Source organism: Liolophura sinensis, chromosome 6 (genome assembly GCF_032854445.1).
Source record: "Liolophura sinensis isolate JHLJ2023 chromosome 6, CUHK_Ljap_v2, whole genome shotgun sequence".
Taxonomy (NCBI): Eukaryota; Metazoa; Mollusca; class Polyplacophora; order Chitonida; family Chitonidae; genus Liolophura; species Liolophura sinensis.
Window position 1 is genome coordinate 57,415,825 of NC_088300.1, and position 12,676 is coordinate 57,428,500.

Here is a 12,676-nt window from a genome sequence, read left to right on the forward strand (position 1 = left end):
AAAACTAATGTAATCATCACCACACCAGAAAGCTGATGGAAGCCATTAAAATTCACCGATCAGACACATATTAACCGAGACAATGGATTCCTAATTCCCTCTGCCTGCACTGATCTCATCTCAGCAGAAAGACCCCAGACTACCACCCGATCCTGACTGACACCTTTGCCCATAGATGTCAAAGGCTATTGTTTTAACTGATCTATGTTTCGTCTATTGTTAAACTGCGTTATCAACAATGCCACGCTCTCTTATCAATCTTATCAATTCGTTGTATGTTTTTCCTTTGTCCAGATCTTGAAGTCAACATTTTAGCCCTGTCTCTGAACACCCATTGCTGTAACCACTTATTCATGATGCTTGATAACGATATTAGTACATATACCCAAACGTCGCTCACTGAATAAATAGAAGTTGTTATCCATATATTCGCTTTTTTTTATATCCAACTCAGCTTCTAAATGCCATTAAAGAAGTAATGTTTTGACTGATGCTTTCTACTATCTGTCATTTCGCTTGATTGTGTTTCAGAAAAATAAATATGCTGATCTATTAGTACGGGAAATTAAACAAATAAAATATTAAGGAAGACAGGCATGCATGTACTTCTTTTGAGGTGAGCTAGTGGAACGGTCCTCCTAAATCACTACAGCAGACTCACCTGTCAACCTTGTTAGCTCACCTAAGCCTACTGACCATACAAAACTGCCAGCCAGTCGTACGGCCAGACAGTATTGTCTGTCACAATTACTACTGAAAGTGTGTTTGCTCTGAAGGTTGACTACTCAGCTGTAGATGCCCGTGATGGGACGAGATTGATTGATAGCAGTTTAACATTGTGCCCAGGCAGAGTAGATGTATTATTGGTAGGCAAGTCGTTGACATGTAGTCTTGGTACCATCACCAAAAATACCTTGGATTCCAGTCTTGTAGGTTAAGCTTTATTCAAGCATCTTGGCTACAGACTTCTGGGCCATGGACTCCACAATACCGGAAGACATGAAATATTTCTGACTTTTCAATTGACAAAAACCAGCAAACCCAAAGTTTCAAATTAAACATCAATCAACAGAAGCTTTGCAGAAGCCATCATTTCCTCTGCTTTAATGAAGACGCTCTGCAACACCAATCAGAATAGTATTAACATTCAATCGCTCAGGATAAAAGAAAGTGACAAGAAACACCTGTACAAATTATACATTTTATTCGCTGTTCATTCAACACCCTACAGTCTTCTCTACGGCCCAGCCCTTGTCGGCTTGATCATATCTTTTTCTATGTAAACATGATTTCTTCAGAGATCGGCGAGCCGTGCTGAACTTTGACAGAGACAGACAATTGGGGGATATACCATTTCCGGGTCACCAGAGGTCAACCAGGCCGGCATTCCTATGGAATTATAACTAACGACTAGGAACATCCTGAAAACGCATGAATTTGTCAAAACAACGCTGTTCTCATACATCAACATATAATATATGGGGTAAGGAAAATGATAGTGAGGGCCAGGAGACGCTGCGAATGCCCCCCAACCCCACCCTCCGGTGACCACGGAAGGTGACCAATGTCTTTAGTCATGGTTCCCAAGAGGGGTTATCTTGAAAGGGTCCAGGGTAGAATGAGTAAATAAAGATGAGGTTACTTGAACAACCCATGTGAAACAAGATGCCTGAGCCACACAATGACCCCGCACAGTCAGGAACTTCATGCAGTCACACAACTGTTTGATAAATGTACAAGCCCGATGGTCTCAGCTCCGACTAGCTCCTAATATAGCAACACTACATTGTGATTCATAGAACAGGGAAAGTCAACCGTTTTTGAGCCTCGATACAGTAATTTACATAGCTGGTTTTCAATAATAATAATGATAATAAAAAAAAAAACATTATGTAATAACTTATACATGTACTGTCTCCTTTGAAAGATAATGGTTCATTCACCAACAGTTTGATAACTTTTTTTTTTTTACAAGGATACGGGTCTTATAAATGGGTTGGATTGCTGTACAACGTCATAATACCGGGAACAACAAAAACAACAGTTCTATTTCACAATGATAATTACAGTAACACAGGTATTCGTATGTTCACAACATCAACCAAGACATTTGTCAGTATGAAAATGGACCCACCACTGTTCTGTACAGGTCACAATGATTTCTTCTCTTCTGTACAAGTCTCCCCACTGGGACAGTTATCTTCAAATAAAAATTGATTTCAATAAGACAATGTTATTCGCTACACATGACACGAACCCACTAGATCAGGGATTTACGAGAAGTGTATCACACTCTCGTCCACATACTGATCAGCTAACAAGTTATAGTGACACACCCACCTGGAGATCGCTTGAGGGCACGGGATGGGCGTTAACTCTACGCACAACCGACGGCACCCTGACCCTCAGCCATTGCCGGGCCGATCCATACCAACATGATGAATAATGGATGACAAATGGCATGTTAATGTACACATCACACATGCATGTAAGTTAGACATAAATATGAGATGGATGTGAAGGTGTCGAGCTGGGTCAGTCATCAACCATGAAGAGGGAACTTCCTAACTGGAACCACAGAAACATGATCAATTCCTACTGGGACATCCAGGGAATCACCCCTGGGTTCACTTGATGATTCCTCCTGGAACTGCACATCAACCCGAATGAAGACCAAAAGTGAATCCCATTAAAGATCAAAGAGCAATACCCAATACCTGTGGTACTAATCATCATCCCAGGAAGAACAACAGTCAGCATCCATAGCATTGCCAGTTTATCCCATTGCATCAATAACTGGTTCTTGGTGAGAAGCTCTAACTAAATGATAATTTGTATGGAGTCTTGGATTTCTCGGGGGACTGTTCTCATTCTTCAGAGTCCCATCAGAGTCTCATGCTATCAACCTAATTTCCCACTACTTCTCAAAAATCAAGATGACTCTCATCAATGGCAATGGGCCACATAAATGGTCAGAAAAGATCACTAGGAATGTATGATTTTTACAGGTATCACCAGAATGTACCTTCAGATGTCAGGGACAATGAACAAACCTTTTCAACCTAGGGTCACATTTAACTTCACATTTCTGAAAACTACACAGAAAACAAATTGAAGTGGAACATGAACCTCAGATTTATAAAACAACAGAATAATCCCTTATTTCTGCTAAAGACTACCTAAAACTTGATGCAATTCCATCTTGAGATCTTTACCCCACGCAGCAATAATGTGTGGGATATTCCACTGTCTCAGATTAAAATCTTTACTCCAACTTTAGTTCAAACTATGAGCATATGAATGACAAGGAAATTACATGTATCCTGTATTAACTCCTGTAAAGGTGACCTCTGACCCCTGACACTCAGATGGCCTGCATGCCTCCAGGAAGGTGTGTCTTACATTCACAATACACAATAATATTTCATTTATCTAGCTATGCTCTTATTTACAAAAACATTTGTTGTAATAACTCCAGTGGTCACAGTACATAAACGAAATACCACTAGCAGAGCCCTCTCTTACGATTTATATCTGCATTTATATCAGAACTCACTGAACAACTGTCAGTACACTACAGGTACAATATAATATACATATACTTTATTTATACATATATATTTATGTATACAGATATTTTTTATATTTTTATCAGATACATTTATCTAGTAGCTAACCCAGTCACCTGATCCTAATACTACATATGTATATCTATATACAAGTTAGGAGGTACTCCATGCTGGGGTCCAGCCTGCAGTAGACCTGCACTGTAGGCCTGCACTGTGGCAAGTTGGTTCACAGAGACTGGTGCAGCCCTCGGCTCCACCTTACACTCTACTGCAAGCTCCTCAGCTGTGTGAAGTTCCTGGTCAGAGGCTGGGAAAGCCCCTAAGTAACCCCTCCTACTAGCCCATCATGATACTCTTCACTGTAGCATGTAACTCCACCGTTTGACTATGTACACTGAGAAAAGGGAAATCCCCTGCTGTGGAAATGGTTATCATCATGATAATGTTAACAGCTTGTATGAAAATAGATACTTGCTTCCAGCTTTTTCCTATCATAGTCATCTATTTCAAACAATTTTATTCTTAACAAATCACATTTAAAAAAAAAAAATTAAATAAAAAGCAAGGATGTTGAAATCTCACTTTGGTTCAAAATACAGAGCTTGCTTATATTTCCCTTAACTTAATGGTAGGAAATATTACAAGAAACTTATTGAACAAAAATATTGATTTCGTATAAAACAGGCAATAAGATGAAAAAAGCCAATTAGTTCCTTAATAACGATATAAGTTTAGTATCAAAGTGACAGATTAATTTGTATATGCAACAGAAAATTTGCAACTATAAAATAAAACACTGTCGTATGACATGTTTCCTAGTCAACAAGTCTTTGTACAGAGTTGCATGGATCCTGATGTGGGATAAGCCAGTGTGGGAGAGGAGGTCCAGGCCATGCTGAGGCTACCCATCTCTCCACATCTTACCCTCATGACGCCGTGGCCCTACCCCTCGGCTCCTTCCCCACACAGCTTCACTGCCTAGCCATGCAGCCACAGGGTCCGGCAGTTGAGGATATCAGGGCTAGAGAAAAGAGTTTGTCTGTCTGTCTGAGTGTCTGTCTGCATGTGTATGAATGTGGTCAGTATGACCCATGTTCGCTCTGTGTATCGCTATAGTTCTGTACACAGACCTCTAAGTCACAGGTAGAACAATTGAGCCTAGTCAGGGTAACAGTCACTGAGCTTGTTGATAGCCTGCAAAACGAGAAAACAACATTTGAGTATAAACTGGAGGTTAAACAAAGCAAAAAAGCTGAAAAAAAGAGAGAAAATTCAAGTAATTTCCTAGAAAGAAATACTGTACTTCACCTCAACTTTAGTTTTTTTTTTTCAAAGGACATATTTTGCTTCATTCTAATTGATTCATCCACCTTATGGGTCACTTAAGATTTTTTTGATTAATTTCTTAAGAGAAAAACTGAAGTGTTGGCATTAAAGGTACCATTTTAAGGTCTTTATGTGCTTCTGAAAGTGCATTTTCACAGATCAAATTTTTAGTCAAATACAGTAACAACACAGTGACACACTACGGCATCAGGGGCATGTTGTTCAAAAGTATACTAAGACCAAATCAAGACCAAATCTCATCACTGTGCAGTCAAACTTCTTATCACCATAACTCTACACTTCAAATGAACAGGCACAAATGAACAATAGTCTGTGAGGCTTTCACTTGAAGTACTTCAGTTGTAAATGATACAGAAAACACAATTTTGATCTACATTTGGTTGATAATCATAAAATCAAACCAAACCAGAGAATCTGAATGAAGTAAAACCTTCAGATGGGGGGAAAAACAGGAAAACTACTACATCTGATGGTCACGCCATTGTCTGGTCACGTGAGCTATGTGTATATGTGTAGTTGTGACCAGCTAGGCAGAGCAGGCGCTAATTAGGGTCAGGAATCTATTACATTTTCGATTTTGTTTTCTACATTTTTTCTGGAAGAAAGCAGATTTATGCTGCAATGTGGGTGATGGTGAAAGGCCATGAATAAGCTGAGGAGATGAGGGAGGAAACAGTGAATATGCTGTTATAATATAGACAGTGAAATGTGAATAAGACCCATCTAAACCAGCCGAGAGCCATACTAATACACATTTAAGCGTCAGGTACAAGAGTGATTGGTGAATGTTTGCCTGAGGGAGCAGTACACGTAAGAGATTAATGTAACACAGTGCTGAAATCATAATACAGGACAGAAGCATTAATCTATATTAGGCTACACAAATAAGTGAGGAGTCTTAATATACATGTAAACTGAAGTCCCAGCAGCCATACCAAGTAAGATGTTATGGATACATCTTGATGTTTAAGTAAGTCAATATAGTACGCTTTAATGTGACAGACTATATGGCATTCACTGACAGCTAATGATGAAATTGCTCAACATATTAGAAGTTTGGTTTACAATAAAAAACATTCACTGGGGGCATCATCTCTTTCTGAGGCGGAGCAGAAAGCATAAATTGATTGGAAGGAAATGAAAGCTTAAGTTAGCTTGAGCTATTTCTGTAATGCATTGGCTGCATGTTAAGTTTACTACTAAAGCAAACATGGAACAAAAACACAGAGCTCTGACAAAACATAAAAAACTAAGAATACATACATGTACATTTAATATATTCTCAAGAGGAGCATGGAATTTATAACAACAAAAATATAACATGGCAGTTGCAAACTCTATCCACTGTTAATGTATTAGCACAAGAGCACAACTGTATACATACATGGAGCGATACATCAACACCCGAAGAGAGAATGATATGGGAGTGTAAGGGTAGATCTGGTATTTCCCCCCCCAAGAGTGAAAGGGGAAACCTCTGAATACTTTGACTGAGAGGCCTGCTGTCTTTCACTACTGCATTTGTCTATTGTCATCAGCACAATCAAATGTTACAAGCAAAGGAAGTTTGTAATTTTTCTGGATGTCTCGGATGTAATTTGAAAAAGACTTTAAAGACTAAAATGCATTGTTCAGTCTCAGATACTTGCAAACTTCACAGAAATCCCAAAATAACCTGTCCAAATCAGATACACTTAAAAACATTCTTTTAATATGCCAAATATGTAATATGTCTAATCAAATCTGGCAAGTACTTGTACACAGCCTTTACACTTGCCTTTTTTAAATGTAATGTCATTGACATTAAGGCAGAGCCTAAGACCTCCGTCACTGGGGAACCAGACCTACCCCTCACTCTACATGTAGCACAGAGGCATGATAAAGGTAATGACATGTCCTAGCAGATGCCCTAGCGCCCTTACCATGTGCACGAGGTCATGCTCATAAGCCACTGAAATCAAGAGGAAGATCTTCTATACTCTGGATTCCCATCATGGCTGTCCTACCTTGCTGCATGGGATATCCCAGCACTCCCTGCTGCTGGCCGTTGTTGAACTGTTGTTGTTGTGTGGGTTGCATAGGGAGCTGTCCCCACTGCTGTATCCCCGTCGGAACATTCACCCTAAACACAAGTCACAAAGTCAACTCAGCTGGGCAATCAACCAGTCTAACAATATCAGAGCACAAGAAAGGATAAGCATGATATCAGTGAAGCGCAACATCGTGGAAACATTTGGCATTTAACGCTTTAGTCTTGTGAGAAGTAAAATATGGTGAGGTCATACGATCTTTCTACAAGTCTTTCATTTACATGTAAGAATAAGAAATTAAAACTGTTCTTTCATTATTTAGGTATATCAAAATCTTAAATCCCCAACCAAAAACAACAACAGTAAAAGTCATTTTAATGAAGCATATACAACACACCACAGGAACAAATGTTATAAGATATAATGTCATGTAAAGACATAGGTTGGGAATACCTTACTGTAACAAAGAATACATGTACACAGTGGCTAAAACTTTCAATGTGTAATGTTGACAGTGTAGGTATACAATGGATAGAGATTTTATAGTCAAATGTTGACAAACAGTGTATATACACAGCAGTTAAGACTTCAACTGTGCAATGTTGTAAAACTATATATGTACACAGTGGCTAAAGCTTTCACCGTGCAGTGTTGTCAAACAATATTTGTACACAGGGGCTAAAACTTTTACCAGGGTTCGCATGCCTGACGGCCCAAAAAATTCAAGGACTTTTCAAGTACTTTCAAGTACTTAAAATACAAATTCAAGTACCTCAAACGTCAGACACAATCTCTGCTTTCGTGTATAACAGGCACATCTTGAATACTTTTTTAGGTCATTTCGTAAGCGAGGTACAGTCATGCTTTAGAATTCAACCAGTATGCACCCTTGTTTTGGTGCCATAACCTTCAGTCGGTGCAGACATCCCTAATAATCAGAAAACCCATCACTGATTCTTATAAATTTTCCACTGTCCGTCAGAATAAGAAGCGCAGCTTAAAATATTTCTGCTCAACGCACATGTTTGTAAACAGTGCCACTGTCAGTCACGAGTAGTCCAATCCAGGCTTGCCCATGCTGGAGACATCTATATTTCGGAGAGACACAATCGGCAGTATGCCTGACTGACACTGCTGGTGTCGCGCACAAGCCAGTCCATGAAATCTGGGAACTGAAGCCATTCATTGCTAAAACGACAGTTGCCTGGAATCTCTAATGCTTGATTTCATGCACCAAATCACTCTCAAAGACTACAGCGTAGGTTCTCACCACCAAACCAAAAAATGGCCATCTTAGCACCCTCTGGCCAAGAAAAAGAAGTCCTTAGTGGAGCAAAACTATGAATGTGTACATACCACTGGCAGCCACTTCAGGTGCATGCCTGTTGCCAGTTGATTCACAGATTCTTACCACCCAAAACTTTCTTCATGTGACACAAACAAAATCAAGTACTTTCAAGGATCTCCACATAAAAATGGTGAATTTCAAGCACTTTTCATTCCTTGAATTACCAAAACAAAGTTCTTTCAAGGTTTTCAAGGACCCATGCAAACCCTGTTTCAGTGTGCAATGTTGTCAAACAATATTTGTACACAGTGGCTAAGACTGTAACTGTGAAATGTTGACAAACAGTGTATCCACACAATGGTTAAAGCTTTTACTGTGAAATGTTGACAAACAGTATATGTACAAAGTGGTTAAAGCTTTTACTGTGAAATGTTGACAAACAGTGTATGCACACAATGGTTAAAGCTATTACTGTGAAATGTTGACAAACAGTGTATGCACACAACGGTTAAAGCTTTTACTGTGAAATGTTGACAAACAGTGTATGCGCACATTGGTTAAAGCTATTACTGTGAAATGTTGACAAACAGTGTATGCACACAATGGTTAAAGCTTTTACTGTGAAATGTTGACAAACAGTATACGTACAAAGTGGTTAAAGCTTTTACTGTGAAATGTTGACAAACAGTGCATGCACACAATGGTTAAAGCTTTTACTGTGAAATGTTGACAAACAGTGTATGCACACAATGGTTAAATCTTTTACTGTGAAATGTTGACAAACAGTATATGCACACAATGGTTAAAGCTTTTACTGTGAAATGTTGACAAATACTGTATGTAGTGGTTACAACTTTTTGTTGTAAGCTAAAGACACAAAGGGGTTAACACTTTGTGACATAAACACAGTACAGAAATCTGCGGTTTGTACTCACCAGTTTGCTGCCGGGTAGTTATAACTAGCAGGAGGCCATTGAGGGATGAACGCCGCAGCGTTTGTACTTTGGGACACGTTTTGGTACTGGTTGGGTGTGGCAGCTGTAGGGTAGCCCCAATAGCCCACCTGACTGTAATACGGGTAATTAGCCTGACTCAACTGCTGCTGCTGTAAACATAGAACACCACAATGCTCATCATACACAACTGGGTAAACATCTCTAAACTGGCAATACCTACAAATACTTCTTATGTCTCCTAACTTTTTGCTACACAGGCTGGCCTGGATTAAAATGCAACCTGGCGATGTGATTTACCAATTACGAGTAAATTTCTGTAACTCTGATTTAGAAAGATTCATGTAAATATGGCAGGATTGCATGCACTATCCTGGACATTCCTTTATATTTTATTTCCCAATCTCTTTTTTGCCACTGTTTGGGGTGGTAAATGGACATAAACATAGGAGCATTAGGTCTGTTTAACAATGTACTGAACATACAACCTTTCAATCAAGAATTATATTTTATATTGCAAAAATATTACTTGTTTTAAAGAGTTTATTTTCTTTGAGAAATACAGAGGCAGGTGTATTTAGGTTTGGTTACTTTGCTCACCGAGCTCACTGCTTGAGGAACACTCTGAGTTGACGGATCAGCAGATTCGCGGCCCCAAAAACATCGCACAACACAACCATTAACTGTCTCCCCATTCATGGCGATTATAGCATTTGTGGCATCATTCTTTGTATGGAATCTGCAAACAAGTGATGTTATCCCAGCTAATATACATGTCAGCTTTGGGTACAAAACACAACACATGGAAAACTTCAATGAATGCTATGGAATTCAAACCAGACACTTTTTGTTTTTTCATTTCTTTTCTTTAATCATCACTTTCTGTGTATTCTATGCTTTCTTTCTTCCACATTCACATGAATTCTGAATGTTATAAGAACATATATGCAAGCTGAAATGAGTAACCAGAATTAACTCTCCCAGAGAAGACCACCAGTCTTACCTTATAAAAGCATAACCCTTTTCTGGAAATGCTCGAACTTCTACTATTTTACCAAATTTGGAAAACGTTTTTGTCATCAACTCAGCTGAAACATAAAAGTAAATAGTTCTTTCTGTAAGAAACAACTTGTGGTACATTCCTACATAATTCAGCATGTGTCACTGAGGCCTAAAGTACCCCTGTTTACACGTATTTTATTAGCATGTGACACAGCTTAGCATACAGTGACCTTCTGTAATTACATGGGTGAAAGGCTATTCATGTGAGGGGTACATGGAGAGAGTGGTGTACAGTTCTCTTGGGAGTTCACATCTCAGGTACAGCGACGACCGAGGTGTGGCTGTTAGCCTTTGAGCAGTCAGACGGCAACAGCTAACCTAATTGTTCAATGGGAGGTCAGTGTCTGGTCTGGCTGTAGACCTGACACATCTTACAGGTGTTCACCTCCAAAGCGGTATAGAAAGCAAGGGCAGGGGGAGGTAACTCTTACATCACTAACACCATAGAGCTACATGTATGGACTAAAATCATAGAATAAAACCTACTACAACAATTCACGTATGTTTTATACAGAATATGGTCGATATCACAAAGATATTATCAGATCAACTTTGTCATTCCGGCTTCACGAAGTGACAGATATAACTGATGTAAGATCAATTGAGGAATTACATGGCTACATCAGCTCAAGACATCAAAATCAATATCACCTTGCCAGTGTTTTAGCACAGTGGCTTGGGGGGTGGGGGGGGGGAGAGAGTGTAGTTTTTGGACAGTTACTGCTTGACACAGTCAAAACAAGACAAAACGCTAACTCTTCTAGTGACATTTGGATGTCTTCACACATGTCCATAAACTCCTCATGCCTATTTTACACATGGTCTCAATAATTATTAGTATCACTTATATATGGACATTACTGAAATAATCAGGATTCAGTCAAGTGGGTTTCTGTAGGCACAATGACACAGTGTAGTCCATACACTACTGTGAGAATTTATCACCTATATTTTTAACATGCTGCATTTGCACATATGGATTTGTTAAAGGAGTGTGGCACTTTGGCCATCAGATATTTCAGTTTGAATTTATATGCTTACATGCATTTAACCTACATTTTACATGCTTTACTCAATGATACGTTTCACAACGAACTATTTCATGAAAATCTTTCCACGACGTTGTTAAAACATTTTCAAAGCCTCATTTAAGAGAACATATGAGTTCCCCGAAGTGTTTATTTTTTTAATTGTGGGAGTGTATATTCTGCTTTTTTAATTGGCGTCCTGGTAAATACTCACGTGTGAGCCCGCTGGAAATGTTGCCACAGTATACTGTAGTGTTAGTCACACTGGACATGTTGTATACCTCGTCAAAGGACATCTGTTTGTGGGTGCCTGAAAATATCACAAATTTTAAAACTGCTGTTTGATTCGTTTAACATATAAATTCATAAGACACATTAAAAAGGACACGATACAACCTTATGAACATCGCTCAGGTAACAAATAAGCTACAATTAACATTATTATCTACCAGATTGAGCACTGCAGGATACAAGGGCAGAAACTAATCTTCAACATTTCTTATGGCAGGATGAACTGGACAGTAATTTTATTTTCAAATCTTTAGACTTTGATTATGGAGATAAATTACCCAGACAGAAGCTTGCTTGGTCAACCAGTTTGGATTCAAAAAGAGTGTGACCTTGCAATTGTGTACACAGAATAATGCCCACGAAAATGTCACAAACCAACAGTTCAAAATACCTAATTCAAATTATCTGTACACCTATTGACTTTGGACTGAGTAATGTCTTCACAGTATTTATTTAAAAATGAGACCAGAAGCCAAAAATTGATTTTTTTTTTTTTTTTTTTGATTGGTGTTTTACGCCGTACTCAAGAATATTTCACTTATACGACGGCGGCCAGCATTATGGTGGGTGGAAACCGGGCAGAGCCCGGGGGAAACCCACGACCATCCGCAAGTTGCTGACAGACCTTCTCACGTACGGCCGGAGAGGAAGCCAGCATGAGCTGGACTTGAACTCACAGCGACCGCATTGGTGAGAGACTCCTGGGTCATTACGCTGCGCTAGCGCTTTAACCGACTGAGCCACGGAGGCCCCTGCCAAAAATTGAAGTGAAAGATCAAAGTTTAACCATCAAACTGCCTACTCAAAAGACAAATGCACTCAGGACAACCATATTCAAATTTGTAAATTTAACAAACAAGAAAAAGACACAAGTGTTAATTGCACCCAGCAAATGATTGACATCGGCACTGGAGGGACTATGACTATGCACAGAGGTACTCCAAACATGTATTTGATAGTCATCTCTAAGACAAACTGGCAGGTGATGGATTTGAACTCAATAATCACATTTGTGACAAATTATGCGGAATAGAAATATCTTATCATTAGGCCACAAAAAAGGAGACATGAAATTTATCTTACATAAGTACTTAAAAAAAAAAGATAA

General features: G+C 39.0%; 1 protein-coding gene across 3 annotated transcripts in view; it reads right to left on the bottom strand.

Moving 5' to 3' along the window:
• Nucleotides 1–1,210: 1,210 nt before the first annotated feature.
• LOC135469218 (nucleolysin TIAR-like) overlaps nucleotides 1,211–12,676 on the bottom strand; it is an 87,512-nt gene continuing 76,046 nt past the window's right edge. For 2 of the 3 annotated variants that reach the window (XM_064747797.1, XM_064747799.1), the window contains 6 exons: nucleotides 11,492–11,587; nucleotides 10,191–10,275; nucleotides 9,788–9,926; nucleotides 9,170–9,339; nucleotides 6,839–7,038; nucleotides 1,211–4,763 (listed from right to left, as the gene is read on the bottom strand). In XM_064747797.1, the coding sequence (XP_064603867.1) occupies nucleotides 6,858–7,038; nucleotides 9,170–9,339; nucleotides 9,788–9,926; nucleotides 10,191–10,275; nucleotides 11,492–11,587 (671 nt within the window). In that variant the 3' untranslated portion in view covers nucleotides 1,211–4,763; nucleotides 6,839–6,857. The remainder of the gene's footprint in view (nucleotides 4,764–6,838; nucleotides 7,039–9,169; nucleotides 9,340–9,787; nucleotides 9,927–10,190; nucleotides 10,276–11,491; nucleotides 11,588–12,676) is intronic. The other variant, XM_064747798.1, reaches the window with a different exon arrangement.